The sequence below is a fragment of the Nesoenas mayeri genome (genome assembly GCF_963082525.1).
Source record: "Nesoenas mayeri genome assembly, chromosome: 1".
Lineage (NCBI taxonomy): Eukaryota > Metazoa > Chordata > Aves > Columbiformes > Columbidae > Nesoenas > Nesoenas mayeri.
This window is the reverse complement of record NC_137541.1, coordinates 157,214,761-157,241,219: the sequence shown is the minus strand read 5'-3', so window position 1 is coordinate 157,241,219 and position 26,459 is coordinate 157,214,761. Positions and strand designations below refer to the sequence as shown.

The 26,459-nt window shown below is 38.8% G+C and overlaps 1 protein-coding gene across 2 annotated transcripts in view; it reads right to left on the bottom strand.

The window, feature by feature from the left end:
- NALCN (sodium leak channel, non-selective) overlaps positions 1–26,459 on the bottom strand; it is a gene marked incomplete at both ends in the record, with an annotated part of 227,752 nt that overhangs the window by 124,979 nt on the left and 76,314 nt on the right. Inside the window, 3 exons of one of the 2 annotated variants that reach the window (XM_080354287.1) lie at positions 20,262–20,348; positions 23,071–23,175; positions 23,294–23,436. In XM_080354287.1, coding sequence (XP_080210413.1) covers positions 20,262–20,348; positions 23,071–23,175; positions 23,294–23,436 — 335 coding nt within the window. The remainder of the gene's footprint in view (positions 1–20,261; positions 20,349–23,070; positions 23,176–23,293; positions 23,437–26,459) is intronic. The other variant, XM_080354288.1, reaches the window with a different exon arrangement.

The window sequence follows — 26,459 nt, the reverse complement described above, 5'->3', positions numbered from 1 at the left end:
TGGCATGAAAACATGGAAAATTAGGGTCTAAGAAAGCAGTTCCTCAAGGATGGAAACATTTTCTTTAGTGGGGTTTATTTTTACTATTATTATATTTCCCAGACAAAGACCATAAGAAAAAAACTCCATAATGGAAAAGTTCTATAGTCAACTGGAGACCCCTCCCTTCTCACAGTTCTTATTGCAGCTTTTTACCTTAGTACCACAGTTACTATAGCACATGCGTGTTGAAATTCTTTAGAAGGCTGAGCAAAACTTCAGTGCTTTTTCACAGCTCTTGAATGGTTGAGCTGTTTAAAACATACAGAAGTACTTGATCAGCATCAGAAGTAGTAGAATACTTCAGTTCTTTGGTAACTTCCCTTGCCAACTAAAAAATGCCAAACGTGTGCTTTGGGCAATTAAAACAACTCTATCTGGAATTAATGAAAGTCTTTTCTTGGTTGGACCAGCCATTTGCATTGATTATTGGTTTGTGATTGCAACACCTTACATAACACAGTACATTAATCTTCCTGGTTACCACATGTACTGTACTTGTCTTGGGAACACAGTGTACAATATACTCCACACTGGCAGGAAGTACCTGCCTTAAAATGATTTTGCTTCTGGTCTTTATCACTTCTACGCTTGTGAGTGCCTGAAAGAGGCAACAAAAATTTCTCTTCACACTAAAATGCTTTGGCCATCCAAAAATAGCCTGCTGTGAGATGGGAAATGTAAGGAACATACCCATATTGGTACATAACAGAAACACTAATTTTTAGAAAAAAATGTTTTTAGTTACTTTGCCACATAAATAAATATAAAACATTTTAATGGAATTTCCACCTTCTGATTAGAACAGTTTTTCCTTGCATTTTCCTTGCATAATTTAATTACCACACTCTAAAATGTGTGATTTACATATAAAAGCAGAGACTACTTTGAAATAAATCAAATGCTCCATTAAAGAAGTGATCAGATGAATAATTAGAAGGAAAAAAAAATAGACTTTTTGCACTTTTAGACTCAAACCCTACTTCCTAGTAAAGCAGTTTCCATTCAAACAAAAGACGCAGAAGAGAATCATTGGAGTTTTTCCTCCTATCTGAAACAGGAAACGGCTGACAACTTATAGGATCTGTTGCCTTGAGCAGGGGGACAGCAGAGCTAAGCCGAGACTTTGATTGCCACTAATTTGGAGGGCAAGAGGCAGTGATTGTCTATGCACTTCCCCTTTTTTTCCATCATCTGTTCTCCAACTTCACCAGAGAGACAGATTATTTTTACTGCAGTCAAGCTGTGATATCCCTTTTCCCTTCCCTAAGGCAGAGCCAGCAGTGTAGAGCTGTCCAACCAAAGGGATATAGAAAGACAACTCAAACTAATGTGGCTTGGATGCAATACAGTAGCATTTCAGAATGAAAATATGTTGATTTTAAGGTCAAAGATTTGTACATTTTCTTCAATTGCTTCCCTCTCACAGGGAGTAGCACAAAAATTATTTCCCTGCTTTCTAAAAAGGTCATGATATTGAGGTTGGATTTGGAATGGACCACACAGGAATCCTGTTTGTAAATCTCTTGAAGAGGCTGGAGCCATAGGACACGGGAGACTGAAGCCTTCTGGATATTTTGAAGCCCATTTTTCCAAATTTAGTTGAACATCAACTCAGACTTAGTTAGGAAATTGAATACACAACACAATAACTCTTCAGTTCCACAACCAAACTCAAAAGTGACTTGTAATTTTCATTTTTAGCAAGCTCACAGTTTCACATTACCAGCTTGCTCTTACAGGATGGTATTTTAAGAAATGTATTTAAAGTAAGAGACCTAAGACAGAAAGATTGCTCAAGCCTAAAATATGCATCATTAATCCAAATTTCAGTCCCCTTTGAAAATAATTCAACTCCCTCCCCCCAAAAACAAACAAACAAACAAAAGAATCTTTTAGAAATCTCCACATCATCTCCATTTTCTGAATGTTTTTCCAAATAGGACTAAGAAGAGTTTAAAATGTAGTTTCCATATAAACAGAGATTAGCATAACGCATAGTGTTCACAACTATCGTCATACTTAGGGCATAAAACCAAGCAGGTCCTACAAAAGACAATTCAACAGATGAACCAAATGCAGGTACTAGTAATTCTTTCAAAGGCTGTGAGATTGTGTGTAGGGGGCTTTAATCGAATCTTTTTGACTCCTTCCACTACCACAGCTTGCCAGAGCTGTGTTAGTTTCTGCTCATCTATCCCCAGCAAACTAAACCAGCAGTTTAGGTACAGGTACAGCTGATTTGCAACCGTGACAGCTTTGACACCACCTAATTAAGAGCTGCTTCTCTGAGTGCTGCAAGAGATGGATGGGATTACAGCCAAATAGATGGGATTGATCAAGTTGTATGGACACAGGGAGGTAATCTGTAATTCTGGATGAAAATGATAAATTTTCAGGCATGCCCTCAATACTGAGAAGCGACATGGACAGAAAGAAGTCGATCAAGGAAAAAGGAGGAAAATACATAATTTGCCCTTCTCACAAATGCCTGAACTCTTATGATGCTCTTCTCCCTATAACCCATCATTTCAAAAATTATTCCCCTATGTCTTTTATGAATTTTCACTTCAGAAATACCTGACGAGAAAGCACATGGGGTGGGAATTAAGAAATCTTATCTTCACAGCAGGGGGAGGAAAGAAAAGCAGAATAGGCACAAAAGAGAAAAAAGGGTTTAGTACCACGGTGAGCTTGTAAGAGCAGTTGACAGAACTGTGGGTGGCAATGATTGGGGAACTGCCATTCAGGGGTTGCGAAACTCATTCTAGGATAAGGATTTACATGAGTCTCACTTTTGGTTCCTGCTCTTCAACCGGTGAGTGCAGTGTTTGCCTAAAAATGTACAACATCAAATCAAGTTGTAAATTGAGAAGAAAATTAAATAAAAGAAAAAGTCAGGTTAAAAGTTTGCCATCAGCACATATACAGCTGTTTGTAAAAGTTTAATTAATAGAAAAATCTATAATTGTGATTTGATTTTGTTATATACTAAATCAAAATGAAGCAGCTAATTAGTAAACTAAATCTCTTCTGGTCTGCACGGTAAGTTTCTATTGAAGTGAACTTCAAAGGATTTCTTTAAAAATATGAGCATCAAACATTTTTTTGAACAACAAAGGAATATCCTTTGATAGGAAAATGCTGTTGTCCTATATTTGTAATATATAATTCATATTTGATAATTCTCGATGGAATTATAAAGTATCTCATAAGAATTGAGGAAAGAAGAAAGATGCTGTAATTGAATGATAAACCAATCTAATAACATAAGTCTGACAATATTGGTGCAAGTTCTGCAAATTTAGATGTTTTCTTATTTGAAAATCATTCAGCTGACTTATTTTTCCAAGGAAGATTTACAGTACTTTTTAAAATGGTCACATTAATATATATAATGAAGTAATATATCCATTTATAGTCATCCCTGAAAAACAGGAAAATACAGAAAATCCAGCTATGTTATAGGCATTAGATTTGTATGATTTTGATTATATCAAGTATGAAGAAACCTATTTGTCTTTACTGAAAACCATATTTTTAATTATGGCCACTAAAATACATCTGAAACTGAAGAACCACTTGTAAGACATCATGAGATATACATTCTCTTTGTATTTTTATGCTGTACAAATTCTTTAAAGGGAACTGTTGTCACTGACATACCGAAGTATACTGTATTAATATGGTATTCTAAATACCAGTGAAACAGAAACTCTTTAGACTTGTATGTCCAACTTTCAGTTTTGACTAACTAGAGTTTTATTTTTAGCAGATGAAATTTGGTGTGTCTGTAAGCTCGAATGTGCCCCCCAAATGCTTCTCATTACTATCATGACCCACTTGAAGAGTAGGACCTACTGAAAATGCATTACCACAGTATGTGATTCAGTATCTGCACTGTGAATTCAGCTGGAGCCTTGAACTCTTAAATGACCAAGGCTTTGGGCTATCATCAATGACTGTCTTAAAATTTGTGAAGTGCCTGAGGCGATCAACTCCTATCAGCACATTTAATTGCCAGACTCCTAAAACAGCCAAATAAATTCCATTCCTTCTACATCTGTGTCTGTACAACCACACCTATGCATAAATATCTATTCTTGCCTGCATTCCCACACCTAAGGCTTTTATATAATTTTAAAATTAATTTCTAGTTAATGTTGCTAGCCCACCAGTGCATAGAGTTTAAATTAAAACTGCATCCATCACTGCCATATGTCCACTTCTAAGCCACAGTTACATTCCATTATTCACCCTTTGCATGCCATCTCTTATTCTTCTCTTAAACAACCAGTAGGATAAACCTTACTGATTATATAATAATGATTAATGCTCATCTGAGATAATGTGTACAGCATAAATGGTACATTAATTTACAATGTAGGGTTTTTTAACGTGAAAAAGGAACTTCAGTGTCAGCGCTGGTACAACTACAGACAATTTTCCAAATGATCTGCAAAAGTAACTGCACTGGTTCATATATACCCACTGGAATTACTGTCCTTTCATGTAAATGATGACACCAGTTCCTAATGTTTTTAGTTGAACACATAACCACAATCCTCAAAAATGAGTAAGTTTGTAGCATCCACTATGTGTCTTGTATATTACTTATCTGTCTCTCCTTACTTGTTTATGAAAACACAGAACAATCCCATGTGGAACAGTCTTCTCAGAGATCAAGATTTCCGAAGAAGTCAAGGGGATTTAGACATGTAAGTTCTGTTGAAGGAATGAAGTAGAAAGAAAACAATTCTTGGAATTGCTGAAGCATGGTGCATCGTTAATTCCAAGAACTAGGCAGTATTCTAGAAACGTGCTCAATGTTAAACTTAAGCAGTAAATTTCTTACAGCTAGAGTAAATTTAAGGAACTCCTTTTTTACATTCTATTTCTAGCTGAGACAAGTAAACAGCCAGTTTCTCCCATACACCCCTAAATCTTCATGTTTTTAAGGAGGAACACTTAGCAAGAGCATGTCTCTTTTGCCTCATGGGTTTATGGTATTTTTGTTTCAAGACTGTTTGACATTTAGATTTGTTTCAATTTGCCATTTTTAACGACTGCAAATTCAATGTCCTTTATTCAAAACATTAGAGATTTAATCCTTCTCCAGTGTAGCCAGTGGCAAAATCCATGTTGAGTTTGATGGTGCCAGTGTTCTACCGTTTCCCTTCTGCACTTCCCCCAAACAGAAAGAACTGGAGGAGCAGAGGGTGAAGAAACTGTGCTTGCCACATGCCCTTTCCTCCTCACCTCTTCTGTGATGGATAGGTAGAAGAAGGTCTCTAAGCACTGGTGTTGGCTCTACTTAGCTCTGCAGAACACTGAGAATGCCCCATCAATCTTCTCTCAGAAATGCAATCTGAGAGCAGTGAATCACCTGCTCTTGCAGCTCAATTAGTGAGCAACAACCTGCTTCTGAACGCTCACCTGAAAGACTGACAAGCCGAAGTTGGTATTTCTGTATCACAGTTCTTTCTTTGCCCAAGTATTCTTGCAGGCAGATTATTGCTCCAAGTTGGTTTTAGTTGACTCAGCGGCATTCTCAGCTGCAAGAAACTTTGCTCAGTCTTCTCTGTCCCCCAGGAAGTTCCTCCTATCACCTCTCGAAGGATGCCTACTCACTGCCACCTCCAAGGCTCCTGGTGTAAGCTGTAAGATCCTAATGCTGTAACATAGCTACACTTTGCCTGACTCCTTTCACATCCTTTGCAATCATCTCCACATGAAGCACGCTCAGTGGCATCCTGGAAAAAAGGAACAGTGCTCCCTTCTCTCACGGGAATCGTTCTGACTGGGAACACACAAATAAGACAAGACATAGTGTGAAGCAGACTCCCATCCATACCTGCCCCCTTACCTGTCCACAAACAATGCCAATGGCACCAATAAGAGGACTGGGGCACAAAATCCTTACATATTTCAATGACTTTACTGAGATCCATATGTATGCCTATGCTTGCTGAACTGGATTTTTTTCTGAATAAACTACTGCTATTCAAGAAACAAAATAAGGACCTATATGCTTAATAGCTTCTTAGTTGAAAATCACTCCCTGTTACAATAAATGTGGTAACACCAGAACATTATTAAATCTGTAAGCTATGAACAGCAAAATGCTGGAATTAAGGTCATCTGTGTCTTGCGTGTGCGTTCTGTAATACAAACCTTAATGATCAAAGCCCTGAACTGTTCAGTGAACTTCAAGGGGCTGTAGGATGCTCATCAGTGGATGAGATACCCCGCAACATGTGGCGTGAGCCAGAGAATGGCACATGGAGAAGGATGGCTTCTCAGTTAAGACAGATGAATCCTTCCTTGGTGAACTGCAGCTGATGTCTACCTTTGCTGAAATAACCAAGCTTTCTGAAACTTTTCCTAGCCACTCGTTACTGGAGTGCTTCTCATTATAAAGGTATCTGACTTTAAGGTGAAAATGTGAATTTCTAGTATGTTGACTGCCATGTCTTGCCATGCTTTCTTAAGGTGTAGCTGAGTACTGAGGTCTCGGTGGTTGTGCTCTACAGTTATGCCTTACTGTTGATATAGCACATTTTTCTCTCCTTCATTTTTTTTTCCTTTAAATTTAGTACTACTTGTATTTCAAACTTGTATTCAACAAAATCACCTTAAAGGAAGTGTGCAATGTACAGAAAAAATAGGAACGTTACTTAAAAGAGTTCACGTACAAATATGAGAAAAACAGATTGGTTTGCAGAATTTATGGTTACCAAAATTTTGCCTTTCAAACAAGCTTATCTTTGAGTATGCTTAGTAAAATGATCACTGTGTGAGTGTAATGGAACAATATCAACCAAACAGTTGTACCCTGATCTTGGCAAAACACACATACTGCAGGTAGGTATGCCTAAAGTCTACTTGATACATAGCAGTGCACAAAACACTGTTCGCTTTAACAGGAAAGCATTTAACTTTTGCAAAAAGAGCAGTACAGGAGCTATTCTGGCTCCACAAAACATACATCAGGCATGCACTCAGCAGAAAATCAAGACCTCCACCAGAAGGAACGGTTCAGATTATTGTCTAGAGACAGAGTATGATATTTCTCACCCATAACAAACTTGCTCAGAGGGCTCTTATAGTTGTCTGCTTTGTTTCTGCCTTGTTTCAGTGGCTGATATGCATAAAGAGATATATGTGTATGCATATGAGTGAGGAAGCATGTTTATCTTAACAAATGCTGATTGAGTGGCAGTGACTAAATGGGTGAAGGTTTATCAGCCTTGGCTAAGGACAGGTAGGACAGACCAAAGTTTGTTAGTCCTGGGGTAGAGAAGAAGACAGAAAAGAGGGGGAAGGGAAGGGAAGGGAAGGGAAGGGAAGGGAAGGGAAGGGAAGGGAAGGGAAGGGAAGGGAAGGGAAGGGAAGGGAAGGGAAGGGAAGGGAAGGGAAGGGAAGGGAAGGGAAGGGAAGGGAAGGGAAGGGAAGGGAAGGGAGAGAAAGAAAGAACTGTGAATGGATTTTTTGGTGGTGGCTTCTAAGCTACCAGTACTGGGAAATTTTACTTTGGGCAGGGGATGAAACAGAGTGACTGAGTGTAAAAATAGTAAGACTTCTCTTGCAAACAACCAAGAATAGTCAGTGGGAGGTATTTTCTCAGAAAAAGAGAAATGGCTTAGAAGATACTGAAGAAAACTGCTACGGTATCCAAGATGATAGTTCTGAGCCAACATAATAACAGACTGGATGGCAAAACTGTGTGCAGATAAAGACAGCATGAGGGAAGGAATGGGGTGTACAGTCAGCTTTCACTAATTAGTGTTCCAGTTCCTCCTCTGAGTTATCTAGGATCCTACAGAGGGAAGTGGAGGCCAGAAGTAAAGAAAGGAACACAGCACATGTACTGCCAACTCGGCTACATTAGCAGTGTCTGCAGTAAAACACCTTCTGAAATCAAGCCCACTGGTGTATACATCTAATTTCCTCAGCTGAACTTTTCTGAAAAGTTTATGATAGAGAAGAGGAAATATAAAGTATATAGATTATATTATATATACATATGTTGTATTATATATGCTCTGGGTACTGTGCAATTAATAAAATGTCACCACACAGATAATATATGCGAGGTGGCATTAATGGCAAAATAATGTCTAGCACTTAAAGTACGATGTCTGCAATCTACTGTTCAAAGGATGAAGTGAAGATTAAATGAAAATGACTGATTGTGGAAAGCAATTATGAAAAATCCTGAAACACTGCAATTTAAATATGAAATAGCATATTGTGGGTCTAGGTCTATAAAAATATATCCAAAAAATCTATGTCATAACTAGCAAAGAAAGTAGTGGCTGAAGGTGCCTGCTTCTCTGCACTAAGTATAACCTTCTGTGCCTCAGTTGGATAACTAAATTATAAATATCTGAAGTTAAATGCCCATTCTTGCCCATAGGAACAACTAAGTATTGTGTACTAGAAGAGAGTATGTCAGTGTTTTGCCAGCTGTCCTGAGAAAGGGAAGCCCTTCTAACAGTTCTTCACTGAGGTGGAAGGATCAAGGCTCCTTGTGCAGACAAAAGGTAAAGATGGGGAAAGAACCCAACATAGCCGAGTGCCAGTTTTTTCAGTTGTGATTCATTTTTGCCTTTCTCATCTTACAAGAGAGTAGAAGAAATACCTACTGCATCACAGGCTTATCCCTACCAATGTGTAATTATTTTCTAGCCTTTTATCCAACCTGGCCTGACAGTGGCTGCAGCCACTGGAGGGATTTCCCTCCTACCACACCAAGACTTCCACAGAATCTACAACATTCATTGTTGGTCATAAACTCTCTCTTAATTTTATCCCATTAGTCTTAATCATACTTGCTTGTACCATATAATGTACACTTTGCTCTACTCTATCAGAGTTTTCTGTCCTCTCTACTCCCTCCTTTAAAATACTCTGCATTAACAACCAGGATGTTTGTTTTCTGCATCTGAGTATTGTACTGTATCCTTTTTGCCCCTGTGTTACGAAATACTTTGTTAAAAACTTTTCTCCTGAAGAAAAATCATTCTCTGGTACCATCTGGTACTTTTACTCTGTTAAAGGAATGAAAGCAAAGAAGCAGCTCCAAATATTGATCGTCATATCCAGTCTGCTTAATTGCTCGCTGGCTGCAGGGCTCTGGTTTGGATGTATTCTGTTAGTTCTCCTTAGAACAATACCCAAGCATGGCTCCCTTTGCAATGCATGATCCCAGCAACAGACCATGAAACCATCATTCTGGTGAGCTGCAGCACCACCCTTGCGTTATTTTGGATACTCAGAACTGGAAAAAACACAGAGAAATAATTGTGCCTGAAGGACACAGAGATGCCACAGGGACCCAGAGGAGACAAAGGGCCAAGCACTGTGTGAAGTGGGAATGATCGATTTTGGAGGAGGAAGCATGGAAGGCCACAGTCCATGTCAGATGGCCTCTGGGCCTGGTATCCATCCTGGCATTATTTTGCTAGAGAAATAAAGATAATAAGAGTCTATAAAAGGGAATAAGGGAATGCACACTGTCATTGTGACAGTTCAGCTTTGTACATTGTCTGAAAGCTCTGAGACAAGAACGTACCATTTTTTTTTTTTGTATGGAAGAATTTAAATGACAGAAAAAAAAAGACCTCAAACTGCAACATACCTGAATACCAAACTAATTCTCAGGCTACAAATCAAAGTATACCTATGCCAAATAAGGGTTGCGAACATGTGCTATCAGTTAACTTCCATGAAGAAGGCCAGTATCCTTCCTCCATATGACATACTGTTAGCTTTCCTCTTCCCTCCTGTCAGGCCTCAAAGACCCTCTTTTCAAAGGTCTGATGTAAGGGCAGGAAAGAAAGGGAATCCTAGGAAGGGGAAGCAAAATTGTGAGGGAATCAGCTTGAAGATCTGAAGTTCCTGTACTGCACTGCAGCCTTCCACTTGTCAAAATGCACAGGTCAGCTGAGAGGCTTTCCTCTAGCTGGCACTTTGGGAATCCACAAAGCATAAAGAATGTAGACTTTGGCATGCCAGAGCAAATACTTCTCTGTATAACAACTGCATTTAAGTCCATGACACCACTCATAAAAACATGATTCTCAAAGCTCTATGTACCTTCTACTGATTTCAGTAGGATTTAAGAAATGCAAAATACTTATGAAAATTCTGTTTGTATGCTTGCTGAAGCAGGACTAAATTTTGCTTTAAATCTGCACATCAAAAATATATAGTACGGATTAACATGGCCTACTAGAGAAAGTGGAGGTAAAGACTTTGGCTTTAGAGATTCACCCCAAAAGAACTGGCACACCTAAAATACGGAAATACATCCTGCACTCTGATGCAGTCTGTAGAGGGATGGGCAACACCAGACTGAGATCCTCAGCTCCCCTCTGGAAATGCCCATCTCTTTCTATTGACTCTGTGCCACTATCATCCTACCACTCACTAGCATCTGCTAAGGGCTTAAAGACGTGAGATGAATCAGGACCCCAGTGATTCTCAAAAGAGTTAGTGTCCAGAATACCAAGAATACAATAAGAGAAAGTAAAAATTTTAAGCCGAATACAAAATATCCACTTAAAAATTCAGAATTCAGTAAGAGCTGCTTGTTTAAATACCCATTAGCTCAGACTAATCCCACTTACTCTTAGGAACTTCACTGAGGTGCTAAGAAGGCTACACAGTTTCTGTAGTCTCCTCTTGACAATGAAGAAATACGGACAAAGTGAGAGGGAATTCAGTATCCCCAACGTGTGAAGTATCTTCAGAGTTATGATGGGAATCATTCTTTCCACTGACTACTGAAGAACCCAAAAGACTAGAGACCCCAGCAGTAGCAAAGATACCACAAAGTGATTTTTTTTAAGTTTCAAAAATCTTAAAAGAACATCTAAAAAGAACAATCTAATAACCTACAGAGCAGCAGTATATGATGTTTGTTGCAGTCCTAGTGAAGAGACCTTTATTTGAGAAATACTAGAAATATAGAAAATATTGGGGGGAAACAACTCGCACAAAGAAACAAAAATCCCTGCTAGTTTTATTCTAAGACTCTGCAGTCTCCCACTTTGCTCAGATTTGTCATCCAAGTTAGAGCTCTGAAGGAAGTCATGCTGCTGCTGCTGCTGCTTTCAATGCTTTGATTGCTGTAATTGTGCGAAACACAAAAAAGCTACATGACAATTTAAATACCTGTTTTCAGTTTGACGGGATTTGAAACATTGGACATATTTAACCCCAGAAATAAAATTTTCTAAAGGAAACTCAGCTGAGCTTTAATTTTAGTGGCACTACTGAATAGTTACTACAATCCACTGACACTGACGCGCCCCAAAATTTCTAAGTGCAAATTATGAGTACAAACCATACTGAAGTCCACTGCCGAAAAGAATGCTAGAAAATGGTCCACTCTGCTATTCAGATCACAGCAAAAAGAATGAGAGTAAAAAAATTCCACATAGCTGAAGCATTTTAAAAACATTATAACAACTTACATATTTTTATCATGAGAGATTCTTAGCATATTAATTTGACCATGATGTTGGAAGAGTTCAGTGTCACTACTCAATGCCATTTATCAGTGAACTGTACACGTCTGTGTGAAAGATGGTCAAGATTACAAAAATTCACTATGCAAAACTTATTACTTGTAGAGCAGAAAGTTCTTCTCAAGCCTTGTTTAAAAATTAAGAGTTACACAAAAGGTTCTGCTTTCACTTTGCCAAAAATAAAGGGAAGTTTGGAGATCTTGACCGATTATTAGTGCCAGCCAAGGCTTCCATAACTCTGACATACAAAGATTTCTGAAAACTTGCTGCCTCAGACAAATTCCAAATACTTGTTCCTTAATCTCCCAAGGAGATGCCAAGGGCCTGATGTGACCATGTTTTCTGCTGCAGCAAGCCCTCCCCTAATAAAAAAGACTGCCACGGAAAACCACTACCCTTCTATGAGCTTAATCATAGTTGAACACCTGCCCGTTTTGTCTTTGCAATGGGATTCTGATAGTTCATATCTGCAGGAAAATTACATTATCATGCTGTGGAAGTTATGTTCAAGAAATCTATTTGTTCAAATGCAAAACAGTGAAATCAATAACATGTTTTCTTTCTTTTTTGTTTGGCTTCTGTGGTTAGATTACTACCAACTGTGGCTAGTAATTTACTTGGGTTTTAATGACTGAGAACAGATGGTTCACAAGTTAATGGAAAACTATGAAGAAGAAACTATTAACCTAAAAGCACTATGTCTCTAACTCGTAGTTAATGTATATGCTTCGGTATAGTGGTTTTAAAGGAAAAGAAAGCAGGTAGGCAAGAAAGCGCAGGGAGGGAGGAATGGAGGGAGGGAGGGAGGGAGGGAGGGAGGGAGGAGGGAAGGAAGGAAGGAAGGAAGGAAGGAAGGAAGGAAGGAAGGAAGGAAGGAAGGAAGGAAGGAAGGAGGGAAGGAGGGAAGGAGGGAGGGAGGGAGGGAGGGAGGGAAGGAAGGAAGGAAGGAAGGAAGGAAGGAAGGAAGGAAGGAAGGAAGGAAGGAAGGAAGGAAGGAAGGAAGGAAGGAAGTAATTTTGTTATATGCCTTGTAGAATGGAAATGTGAATGAAGTTCTGTACCCCCTTGAAACTACTTTTCTTTTAGATGCATGTCTACAATAGCAGAGAAATGGAAGCATAGACAAAATTACAATAGGAATATAACAAACATTAATTACTGTTTGTTAATGCCAGAATGTTACCTGTGGGAGATTTGAAAGTTGTCTTACAAGTGACAGCCTTGTCACCAAATAAACTATTTTTTTTTTAACAGTCCTTCCTGATATTCAAAGTCTGTTTCCCTTCCTGAAGTTTCATTATCACTGATAATTCTATTTGTATACACAAGCACAAACAAATGAACCATCCCCTGATCCCCCCTACTTGGTGTTCATTGTCCTCAGATACCTATGTCTGTCCTCCTCTTGTTACTGATTGCATGTTGCAATAGCTTGTGACCCTGTCATTGCCAAGTTTTGCTGTTTCAAATTCTGTGTTTTGTTGAAAAGGAGCATCCGTCTCAAAATCAAAACAAATAATCTTTGCGCTACTTTTTTTAGTAATTTCTGAGTAACATCAGGAAAATCAGCAAATTAATTCCGCAATATTAAAATTCTACATAGTTACTTCATGTAATTTGTTCCTACAAGATGTTCTGGAGGCCAAAACAATAAATAGATTTTTAAAAGGGCAAGACAAATTCATAGATGATAAATCCATCAATGGATACTAAATATAATGGCCTAAATTTAACATCCACTTCAGAAAGTCCCTAAATGAACGATTGCTGGAGTCCAAGATAGAGAACGAGGGCATAAATGGATATCCAGAAGCTCAGAGAAGGATGATCCATATATGCCTATTTCTGGTACTGACTGATTTTGGAGACACAGCAAATGCATTATTTGCCTGCTAGTTTTATGCATACTCTGGTATCTACACCATGGGGCTTACTATTTTTCTGGGCTTTTTTAGTAAAAAAATGGCAAATTTAAGTATGTAAAAAATGTATATGGGCAAAATATGTTTGGTTCTCCAGTTTTATGATAGCATCTTTTAAATTCATATCAGAAAAAAGATAGTGGTTCTTAACACTGCAGCAGCATCTCATTTACATTACAGCTACCCTGTCCCTACCTTCCTTCAGTTAAATCACTTCAGTTGTCTGAATTAGTGACTTTGTAAGGTGAAGTGAACACCAGTTTACATTACCAGATGAGACAGTGAGCTGGGAGGTCCCAGGAGTAAACTCAATGCCTCTTCAGTTACTATTTTTACTGTGGTTAAAGCCCCTGAAAATGGGGGCAAGCAGACAGCAAAGGATGGTAACAGCTTTATCCTCCTGTCCTGGTTTTGGCTGGGTTAGAGTTAATTTTCGGCAGTGCCTTGCTTTTCGTATGAGAAAAATGTTGATAACACACTGGTGTTTTCGTGGTTGTTAGGCAGCCAAGGATGTTTTAGCTTCTCATACTGGCCTGCCTGCAAGAAGGTGAAGAGTGCACAGCTGACCCCAACTGACTAAAGTTATATTCTATATGATTTGTCATGCTCAGTATATAAAGCTGGGGAGGAAGAGGGAAGGGGTTACTTCAGAGTTGTGGAGTTTTTCTTCACAAGTAATCATTACAGGTGATGGAGCCCGGCTTTCCTGGAGATGGCTGAGCACCTGCCTGCCCATGGGAAGCAGTGAATGAAGCCCTTGTTTTGCTTTGCTTGTGTGCGCAGCTTCTGCTTTATCTCTCAAATTTGCTTTATCTCACCCTTGAGTTTTCTCAGCTTTACTCTTCTGATTCTCTCCCCCATCCCACCGGAGGAGAGTGAGCGGCTGCAGGGTGCTGAGCTGCTGACTGCAGTTAAACCATGACACCTCCTCACCTGAAATGGCACAAAGCTGAAACTGAGCACACACTTAATGGCAGCTCATTTTGCAAATCCCCAGTCTGAGCATTAGCTGGAGTTTCTACCCCTTTACTCCATTCACCACACTTCATCATTTCTTCTCATACCCAATGTACAAGTCAAAATGGACAGGAAGTTTGGATGGGGCTGGACCTAATTCGTGCGCGTTCTTCTGCTACCAATATGCTTAGTTTCCTGGCACAGTCTTCCATTCCACTTCATTTTTTTCACCATTTTTACCTCACCAAAACTACCAGTTTGCTTTTACATTTACACTTTGGCTCCCGAGTCTCCTCAGTAAAACTAATATGGTTGTTTTTCAGCCCTTTTTCAGTGCCAAGTACATCACTGAACCATCCAAGCATCTGTTAACTGATGCAATTTCTAAGCTTTCTAGATGAGAACAGGGCACAGAAAAAAAAAGAAGTAGATTTTTTTTTTTAATGACAACCTTAGAACTTTAGGATTTGGAATCAATTTAATCTGCTTCTGAATAAACTCATATAATACACTCAAATAATAAGCTCATTCAAATAATAAGTTAGTTTCAGCCAACTGAAAGGTAAGATTTTTCTTTCATTGTAAGAGAGGATTTCAGTTAATTGGAAGAAATGTATTATATATGTATTTAATTTAATGAAAGTCGCTCTAGGTAAAGAGAATAGGACTGAGTGGGTATACCTTTTGCTTGATTCCAAAGTTACACTAAAGGGCAAACTAGGATATAAATAGACTACCACACTTTTCTGGTTCACCAATAATTATTTCCCATGAAAAAAGAGAAAACCCACTTGTGCTCTCTTCTGTTACTCCTGCAGTGAAAATCTCTAAGTACTGTTTTTTCTCATTTCTCTCCCTCTCATTCAATATATCCATTATGAAACTGCTAAAACACTCAATTCCTCATTCTCTGGCCATGTTTCCTCCACCCTCTATATGTTTTCTGTCTTTTGAAATTACTTTTGATCTTTTTGTCTATCCTTGAAGGACCTATAAAATTCTGTAATTGTACTGAAATCTGTAACACATTATGAAAAAAAAAAAAAAGTAGCAGTAAAGACTTTTTTTGAGGCAAAAAGATATGATTAAATTTCTGACATTAATCATATGCTCAAGAACACTGTAATCATAATTATGTCACTTGCTCACTCAGATCATAGCTTTGTGACCTTCTATTTCTCCCCTAGATGGAGCACACATGATTAAAAGTGAATACAATATTTTTAATCTGTTGAAGATTTTACTAGCAGAGTACGAGTGCACATACAGTTTGTGAGTAAGTGACCACTTCCATCTATGCTGACATATCACACACAGTGTTCCGAAGCTTTTCCTGAACACCATTCTACCTCCAGCTGTGTGTTTCATTTCTGCAGGGCACATGACTCCAGAATATTAGCATGAACAGGGAACTGCTGTCTGGCTCATTCATCCTCACAAGAACCACAGCTCTAGACTTTCTCTGTTCATTACAAAACTAAGTACTGAGAAGACTGAAGATGTCACTACTTGGTGCCAGTAACACTGGCCACAGGTTCACAGAGGACATGCGAGTTAAAACTTTCCAGTTCAGCTATAAATATGAATGTGTATTTTACAAGTCTTTGTGGACAGGAAGACAAAGAGAAGGAAGGAGTGATAAGAACATCAACCACCTCTAAAATTAACAGGAAAGGAGTAATACGAAACACAGTATGCCTTTAACATGGGATTAAAGGGGTAAATGCATGCTCAAAGAGTTTTTAAGGGATTTTTTTGGAACCTGGTGCTCAGTTTTTCTTTATTTGTGAACTGAGAGCTTCCTACTGTGCTCGTAGGAGTAACTCACGGTAGGCGGGAAGTTCTAAAACACTACAATGTGTTAAAGTAATATCAACAACAGCAAAATAATGTGGCAATGTGGGCGCCTCAGCATGCATTCATGCCAAATGGTTCATGTTGAAGTGGAAAACACAAAGATTATTTTTCAGTGACAAAAGAAAATCAATATTTAAAAATCAATGCCAGTCATGGGGAACAGTGAGAATAAGTAGAAAAAAGATCACAAAGCACTTTTGGGATCACTCAAAAGAAAAAAATGCAATAAATTTAAAACCATTATACCAAAATAAAAGCCTCTTTGCCCCACATTAGGATAGATTTGCAAGTCAAAATCAGAAACCATACGGATGCTAATTTTTCATGCTGCCACTTTCAGTCACTTCTAAAAAACTTAAGAGAAGTTAGGTGTCTGAGCTAAAGTTATTTGGAAACATCAGATTAATGCCCACCTTTCTAGCCAATCTCCCATGATTTACTTTTATTCTTATTTACTTTTAACTACTATGCCGCTGTACGCGAGAGCCCTTTGCAGACCTGTATCTGTGTGCACATGCTGGTTCTGTGCTGCCCCTGCTTCCCGTGGAAAGGCAATGGGCTCCTGAGAGAGACAAGATGGGTACCCTGGCAAGCACAGGGGTGCTCACCTGCCCAGCAGCTGAGACACGCCAAGGCACATGACTCACTAGACGGGATCCTGCAACTCCTTTGCAGATCAGCTGTGAGAGAAGTGTAAAGACACAGTCAGCCTGCGTATCCATTTTACCTAATTTGAGCAGTTTGGTGCAACAATGACAGGTTTGTGTGAGAGGAAGTGAGTTACAAAGGCTCTGCACAGAGCCTACTTGGTATCTCCACTGGAATTATTGTTTGCCCAGGAATAACACCAGACCTGCGTTGCTCCACGTGCCATTCACATGTTCTACCTTGGCTATCAAGGCCTGCCAGGCTGAAGCCCCTAACCTGGGCTATGGGGGCAAGCATGGTTGTACAAATGCCAGACTATTAAAACCTAGTAAATCCAGCTAGTCCATGCAAAGTCAAGCACAGCGTTGCCAGCCGGGGGAAGGAGGTGATTGTCTCGCTTTGCTCTGCACTGGTGCGGCCTCATCTGGAGCACTGTGTGCAGTTCTGGGCACCACAGGATACAAAGGACATAAAGCTACTGGAGAGTGTCCAGATGAGGGCTACAAGGTTGGTGAAGGATTTAGAGGGGAAGCCATATGAGGAGCAGCTAAAATCACTTGGATTGCTCAGCCTGGAGGAGACTGCGGGGAGACCTCATGTTGGCTACAGCTTCCTCACAAGAGGAGGAGGAAGGGCAAGTGCTGATCTCTTCTCTTTAGTGACCAATGACAGAACCCGAGGGAATGGCAGGAAGATGTGCCAGGGGAGGTTTAGGTTGGACATGAGGAAAAGGTTCTTCCCCCAGAGGGTGGTGCAGCACTGGAACAGGCTCCCCAGGGAGGTGTCACGGCCCCAAGCCTGACAGTGTTCAAGAAGAGACTGGACAAGCCCTCAGACACATGGTGTGAACCGTGGGGTTGTCCTGTGCAGGGACAGGACTTGGACTCGATGATCCTTGTGGGTCCCTTCCAACTCAGGACATTCTATGATTCTATGAAGTGTCTTCCAAATCCTGTATTAGTGCAAGTTTTTATGTTACATACCACAAATAAATCCCATTATTCTTTCCTTTGTCACCTCTTGCCTGAGAGAGCTGGATGTATCTGTTTACCAGCTTTGATAGCACAAGTCCATCTTATTGGAGTGCTTCTCAAGTAATTGGTAGATTTAAACATTACAGTAGCCAAATCTGGGAGGGATACACTTTTCCACCATAAGGAATGTGAACTAACCCAAAGATTTCTATTATGTAGTTTTCTTGAGGTCTACAGGAAATTTGTGATTGACCAGTAAATTGAACCCAGATCTCCAGAGTCCCTCTCCATTCCCTTGGCCACTAGGATATTTACTTTCTGAATGCACAGTATAGTTTGTTGAGAAAATAAATTCTAAATAACTCGATACACTGAATAAGGGAAGTTTCACCAAAGCACAGATCCAGATCCATGTACCTGTTGAAAGAGAACTTTTAATTATGTTCATTCTCATATTTGGAGCAGTAATATTTACAGAGCCCAGAGACGAAGAAGAAAAACAAAGTTATTGCAAAATTTAATTAAAATGATACAGGGCAATAGAGAGTCTTCACTACTTTTTTTCTAAGAACTCCATTCTTCACAGGATTTTGAATGACAATATACTTAGCTAATAAAGGTCAGAGGAATGCATATTAATTGAATGTATCCTAAAGGCAGGATATACATTCTCCAATTTGATTAACTCTTTCCAAGATTGAGATTTATGCACTATGTTCCTCTTAATGAACAAAACCCAACCAAGCCCTTAGGAAATAACTACTACCTCTTTTACTAGGGACATAAAGCATAAAGAAAGCCTTTGATATATTACAATGGCTTTAAATACATGGTTTTTAGGAAGTCTCTTTTCTTTTTACTCTGGATTGATAGAACTGAAGCAGTAATGCATGATGAGATGAATAAAAGTGCATGTGTTTATCAAGACTCTGAGATCTGGCTTTCTTTGGGCTGTATTTTAGTCTGTATTTCATAAAAATAAAGCCTATTTTGGGCATTATCCTAATAAAATAATACTGTAACACACTGCTTTCCTTTGGATTGCTTTCCTTGGATTGACATCCAGCAAGGTCATAGATTACTGTAAACCCTACAGATGTTGCACAAAGGGATGAAGAATGAAAACTGCTAGTTGAGTTGCAATTGTAAATCATTGCAACACCCACCAATGCATGACGTTTTTGTTCCCTAGCATGCAAATTACTTTGTGTTCACATGCTTCCTAAAAGGGGCAAGAGTGCAATGCTAAGGACAAAGACAGACCAGGCAAATCAGATGCTATCTTAACTTCCATCTGGAGGAGTTTTCATTGTGACTCCAGCTATATTTTATCCACGCATCTAAGAATGTTACTTGAGAACACCACAAATGATGTCCCTCTTGCTGTCAAAATCAATAATTAAATTTTGGAAGCGGAATTATCAGTTGAGACACATGCTATAATTAAATATATGGCAATGGTTTGAAAAAGTAGAGATATTTGAGAACAGCTTGTAGAGGGCATGAAAGGTGCTTACCACCTTAGTGTTCAGCAACGTACATGCTGCCAACAAGTACGTGTATTTTGTTTACACATTAAACCAAACATAAGCAAAACTGCCAGCAAACATCATGTTATCAGATTGCTGTAGTAGATTGGGCTTTCTACTCTGAAGCAAGTTTGTTTCATCCAGAAGTGACATTTAACTTGCAAGTAAAAATTTGAGCTGCTGTACAATGTGCTGTAATAAAAAGGGATTTATAAAAATATTACTTATCTTAGTCTGGATTTATTCAAACAATGAGAATAGAGTTCTACAAACTCACCTACATCCAAATAAGAATATTAAATCTGGAAGTTTCAGACACTGTACGGCTTACTACTTAGAGACCTCTTCCCACTTCTGTGAGCCTACCTTCAAGATGGAACAGGAGAAAAGAGGCACTTCTGTGTTTGTTATGATTAGTCATGCTTCTTGGCATATGTTATTGCATTTTGCAGTTAATAAATAAGCATTTCTGTTGTGAATAACCTAGGAGTGGAATCAGTTCGTATATAAAGTCTGAGAGATAAAGAATGATTACTTATGTCATTTTATATTTTACAAACCTCAAATAGTTCTCTCATGAGCACACAAAATAGAGCATTTTTCTAATCTTCTCCCTTTGGGTACAGTATATCTTTTTCTGTTGATCTGTGATTTTCATGAACAAGCCTACAGAAAACAACGGATTTGAAGAAATTTATGACTAAATCTATTGTAGCTATTTCTCACTACAGTCTCCTTATGCCAACATTTGAGTGTTGCTGGTTACACACACTGATTTATTAAAAAGCAGTGTCATACCTGTAGACATGCTGGAGCTCTGCCCTGGGGTTTATTCACATCAACAGCCACAAGCTGCCAACCTCCAGCAGCATCCTCATGAAACATCTTGAAAAGGAAAATTGTTGTCAGAAATGTTTTATGTGCCAATAAACACAAGTGAAATCAAATGCATTCCCCCTAAGGACCTGCATACATTTTGATGATAGCCAGTTTAAAAAAAAGGAGATGCTTCTTACTGCTACAGAAAAAGCAACGTGCAATTTTTCCAACATGTATAGTTTCTGAATTTTACTCAGATAAAATGAAATGCAATATGTCTGTGTTATTCCTAATGTAGAAACAAGTTCAATAAACCTCTGATCAGTATCATTATATGGAGGCACCCATCCAGAATAAATTCCTTACTAAGGTAAGCTTACCCTGAGACAACACAAATACACTGTGACCAAAAAATAATTGGAAATAACAGACAATCTCACCCTTTTTACTGGCAAAATTATTTTACTCCAAGGATCAGACAATGTTTGTTGCACTGATGCTTATCAAGAGTAGCTGTACAGTCCTTCTGTACTGTAACTTAGAGCTTATAATCCTGCAAATTGCTGAGTGGTACCCCGGCTCTAATGAAGTCAGGGGAAAAGGCTCCTGTGGCTACAGTGATATTCACATTTTACCAATAGCCTCTGGTAGCGATTGTGTAGGCATTCTGGCTTTTATGTTTTTCTCCCTCGGAAATTAGGACATAAAATGATGCAGACTGCTAGACAGAAAGAACAGTGAGGAACCATGTCTCGAAGTGATTAACAATGTCCTTGAAAGTAAATGAATGGCTCCAGCATCTTGAATTGTCACCTGAGAGTCTGCACATACTATGCATTAAAGTGTGGTGAAGTTCCCACCTCACTCCCACCCTTCCCTTTATGCTCAGCACTTAAGCGGGTCACCTCGAGCGCACAGCCACAGCAGCTTGGTCAAAGCTCAAAACCACCCTGCGAGATGTGCTCATCAGACTGGGGACAGTGTCACACAAGTATGGTTGTCATGCTGCCGAGTCCTTAAGTAGCATGCCTGGACCAGGAGGAGTTGTCTGCTCAGATCACCACCAAGTTACTCCTCTTTGTACCCTGCTTTACTATGCAGTGCTAAAGCACTTTACAAGAACCTCCTTTTATCCTTCTCCAGAGACCCCTTCCTTGACTTTGACTCTCAGACACTCATTTTCTTTTCTATAGGACTAAGTTTCAAGGCCAGTTTAATGATTTATGAAGTAAGCAAATGAAGCAAGATATTGTTCCTTTTTCTCAAGGTTATTTCATGCACAAAACAAGCAAGGTTTTTAACTTCTGTCTGGTGCTTTGCACAAGAAACCCTGTGAGAAATTTTCTGCCCTTATTAATAGAGAAAAGGATAAATCATTCCTGTAGTTCAGTAAACTCGACTCCCTTTATGTCCCATCATACCAGTGACTCAAGGAATAAAGTAACCATTTGCTTGTCTGCAGCCAATACACTCCTTTTATTTTGCATGATGCAGTTTATATTCAACATGCCCATATTCTTTGGCATGATGACATTATTTTGGGAATTTATTTTATCCTTGAAATTCCTTAATGTTGGCTGCTGCTTGCGTTTCCTTCATCAATCTTTCTGTTTCAGCTTCTAGTTAAGAGTTTGTCAGGTAAGCCCATGTGGCTCAGGAATTTGTCCCATCAGAGATGAAACAAGCATTACATTCCTCAGGCTAAGAATGCATCACATGGAAAGGTCCTTTTTAAAAAAAGTTAGATTTTAAATTGATATCACTAAGTCTCTTTTGACAATGACTTATATAGAGTAGAAATTATTGCCACAAAGTCTATTTGAGGTGAAAACTGTAGAAGGCGGCAGAAAAGATTTACCAATGGATTACAGGAATATTGAAAGGAATATCAGAAAATATTTAATAAATAATTCTGAAACACTTAAATCCTCTGGCTTATGAAAATAAATAGTCTACAGCTACAGAGATTAGAAGAATTTTCCTCATGGGTATGTTTCTCATATCCTTCTTCCTAAGGGCTTTTTGCCAGAAGTCGGTACTGGTCCCTCTTGTAGATGGCAAACTGCACTAGCCTGGAAAAGCCCGGCCTTTTGTACATTCAATAATCGTAATATGATTGTTATAAATAATGAGTGGAAGAATTTAAATCTTAACCCATTATCCCTTGTTTTTTATACTGGGTCTTTCCAGCCCACATGTGCACGCTTTCTGCCGTGGCTTCTTCCTACCCATTATCTCATATTGAGGGTCTCACTTCCTGCATCTATCTCAGATTTTAGGACGGCTCCTTCGGTGCCCTCAGCACCTCATTCCTCATTGGTCTCAACATGCCCTTCTCAGTTCCAGGACCAGCTTCCCCAAACACTTCAGCTACTCTCTGACCTCTCATCTTCCAGCTATGGCTTGCAATTTCAACTCTTCCTCCTTAGCACAGAAAGTGATATTTGATAGCAACTCTGATTCCAAACCCACCAATGACACGATAAAAAAGCATTATCCTACTTCATTAACAGAAAATAAAAACTTAGCAATAACTTAGTCAGTGATATAGAGAACTGTGTTAGAGTCTTCTCTATTATTCTTTTTTTTTTAAGAAAGCCTAGTTGAATAATATACCCTAGAATTTAATTTTATACGAAAATTCATATATCATCATTAAAATACACATAGTAAAACAAAAAGTCAAATAAATCAGATATAACAATATCAGGAATTTTTGACTTATTTTTCATTCATAAACTAAACCAAATCAAGTCTCCAGAGAATCTCAGTATCTCAAGTGCTTCACCTGGGTGGTGGCAGTAGAAGTGGTACTGCTCCTGGACCCCCACATCTGCTGGAACTGCACTCTAATTTCTGCAAACGTTTCAATGATGACTGCAATGAAAACATTCTGAAAAAAGAGCAAGAAAGAATGGCTGATGCAAAGCTCAGCAAGCAGAAAAGAAACAAAATTCATTTTAAGATGATCTACATTTCAGACAGGTTTAAAAGAACATGTTTTTCAGTACCTTAACAAGCCAGGCCAGAAAGAAAATCAAGGTGATGAAATAGAAATATGAACGCCATCGCGGAAAGCTGTCGATTGCTCGGTACATAAGGAACACCCAGCCTTCCTGAGAAGCAGCTTCGTAAACAGTAAATATGCTTGTGCCTGTCAGAGGAAAAATGAAAATGTTTGGCATTAAGCCTCCCTGAAAATTTTCATTATCAGGAAACAATGATCTTTTATCTACTCTATTTTCATTTACTCTAAAGGGTATCAGCTCTCCTCCCCTCCTTCAAAGAGAAGTTTTTCATGTGCATTTCCACATTTCTTCCTTTTACAATTGAATATGAATTGGTTTTGTATCAGACTAGACTCCCTTCTCTCCCTGGACACACAGGAATCATCATTTAGATGGGTTCACTGGCAATTAGCAAATGTCTCTGAGGGCAGAATTTCTCCCATTACGTGACTTCAGCAGCATCGGTGAGAAAATGCAGATTTAATTAAAGCTATAAGGATCAGCATTCAGTAGGTGAAAGGAATCACTATTAATACCAGCAACACTGAGTAAGCAGCAACACACCAAGCAGGTGCCCCACACTAGCAAGCACAGTGAAGCGCCTACAGGATTATCATTGCAATAAAGTTATGGTTAGAGAAAATTCCTTTGGGGATTTCTCTGTGCACAGAATAAATGGGCCTTGCAGAAGAGAGCACAGCATAGTTTTTAAAATAATGTTGTTCTGTTTGTTTGTTTTTCTCTGTGCTATTTATAATTTTACCAGCTGTATATTGCATTATTACGTGATGCCAGTGTTCCCCTCTTCTGCTTGTGCTAACAGGAATATTTCAAGTTGCTCAAGTGTAGTGCGGAGGTGTAGTTTGCTGTAATTCCTATGGCATTTCTGATCAGAAGATGTGTTCATGTGTAAGAGTTTGGAGGATGCGGAGGGTCATAGAGGAGAGAAGAATCGAAAAAACTAAAGGCTGCATAAGAGTGTCTGAATGTTTTATCCGTTTTTAGTTAATATGTAATTGCAGTTATTGAGTGGAAACTATTGAGTTTCCACTAGTGTTATTGCAGCTGGTGAAACTAGTGCTATTGAGTTGCCATGGAATAGAAAGAAGCCACACACCATTTCTGATTCTATTCTGAAAGTCTTTCACTTTCCTGTTGCTCTCAAAATCAGCCTCACATCTATTAGATTATTACAAATACTTGCTTTCATTAATTAAAACCAAATCTAGCATTCAAAAATGCAAGACTTAAATCTATTTGATTTAGTTTACATAGACCCTTTAAAACAGAACTGTACAAATATAATTTTAGGACTGTACAAATAGCCCTAAAATTACATTTGTCCCTTTGAAGGCAACATCGAGGCTGATGTGGCCCCCAGTGAAAATGAGCTTGACACCCCTGGCCTACAACAAGGTATTGAGCAGTGTGGCAGTTCAGGCAGCCTGGGCAGCCGCATTAAACTATATGTATTGTCTTAAAAAAAACGCTAAAGCATTTTTAAGTCGGACTTCCTATATCACTCTGGGGAGCAGGGGGAGGAAATGAAAGAAAACTTCACGAGATCCAAACTCATCCTAAAGTCTGAGGGATGATATGATCCCACCACCTTCCTCCTGATGTCTGCACCAAAAGCTTCAAAATACAGACTATGGTGAGGGCTTGTACGGCGTTCTTGTTTGAAGTAATTTTTTGTTCCGAGAAGGACACGATTAAACTGTGAAATTAAACTGCGAAATCTCACAAACTGCTGTGAAATTGTGGAATTGTCCTACAGACACCTGCCAGCTCCGCTCCACTGCTGCTTTGTTTCATGAAGCATCTTGGAGAAAAGAGAGGGAACGTGAAGAGAACTGCCCTTGGCAAAACACTGCAGCTCCAGCAACGTATGGATAGCAAGCATGAGTCAAATATCTGATCCTGTTCACAGCAAAAGGGCTGGTTCTAGTCAGAAATTCCTGAGACCAAGAGTTCCCCTCCCCAAATCCCACCGGCCTATAAGGAGCTCTGCATTGTTATTTTCTCACTGAATTTGCAGCATCTACATCCTTCTGTCTGCTAACACAGCTTGGATGCACCTAGAAGTGGTTTTGCCTTAGGGAGTTCCTTTTGCAGATAAATAATCATCGATAACGGGAGACGGGGATAAATGGAATTTTTTCTGTATAAACTCATTTGTTTGATATTTAGGTGTTGAATGGTTAACACGGTCATGGTCGTTAGGCAAAAATGTTAATCCTTCCTGTTAATTTTTCTGGTTATTGGATTCCTTCCTATTTACTGCATATGGTTCTCACGACCAAGGGACAGAAATAAAAATCAAAGGAAAGAAAAAGCATTCAAGCATAGATAGCAAACCTCTTTCTGTTTCTTCAGAAAATAGAGTGGTCTCCATCAATATTACTGATATATTAATCAGTGATTACTTCATGTGTATTTTGCATTTCAAAAATTCATAAAGTAATGCTTCATTTATCTATTATTATACTGATGCTGAACTGATTAAATTATTGAATAAAACAGTGCTGCTGAGGACAGGCAGAGATTAAGAAAAAAAGGAACCTATTAAAAGTTGTTGGCTAGGAAACTGTAATTAGTCATTACCAATGGGAAAGTCACAGTGACGATTAGAAAAATAGAGAGGATGTCATGCAAAGTATTTATAACACATACATTGGGCCATCTGCCACAGTAAAGCAGCAATGTGAATGGACAAAAACACATGATTAACCCAATTAAAATAATACACGTTTGTCTGTGACACTAAAGTAAAAATATGGCTTGCAGATAACTGGTACAGGTGTTCTTCAGGCTATTAGAAAGCAATTGCCACTAAGAATATAGATTCTTAACATATGTGACTAAAAAGTAAAAAACGTTTCAATACTGATGCCAGGAACCATGGTGTTAATTATCTCTGTAAATACTGTTTCAACTGGATACAGAATAAAGGCATGACAGTAAGGCATCCGACACCATAAAATGTTTTGGTTAACATCTGCCTTACTGCTTATTTTTTGCTTTTCTAAAAGTTACATTTAAAGACAATCAGCAGCCAATTCTATTTTTCTGGAGTATTTCTTTAATATCTGACTAATCTTCCTAGAGCCAATGTGTAAGTTTTTAAAAAGACTCTCACAGTAGCATGCTCTGTTTTTCTCACCATGTT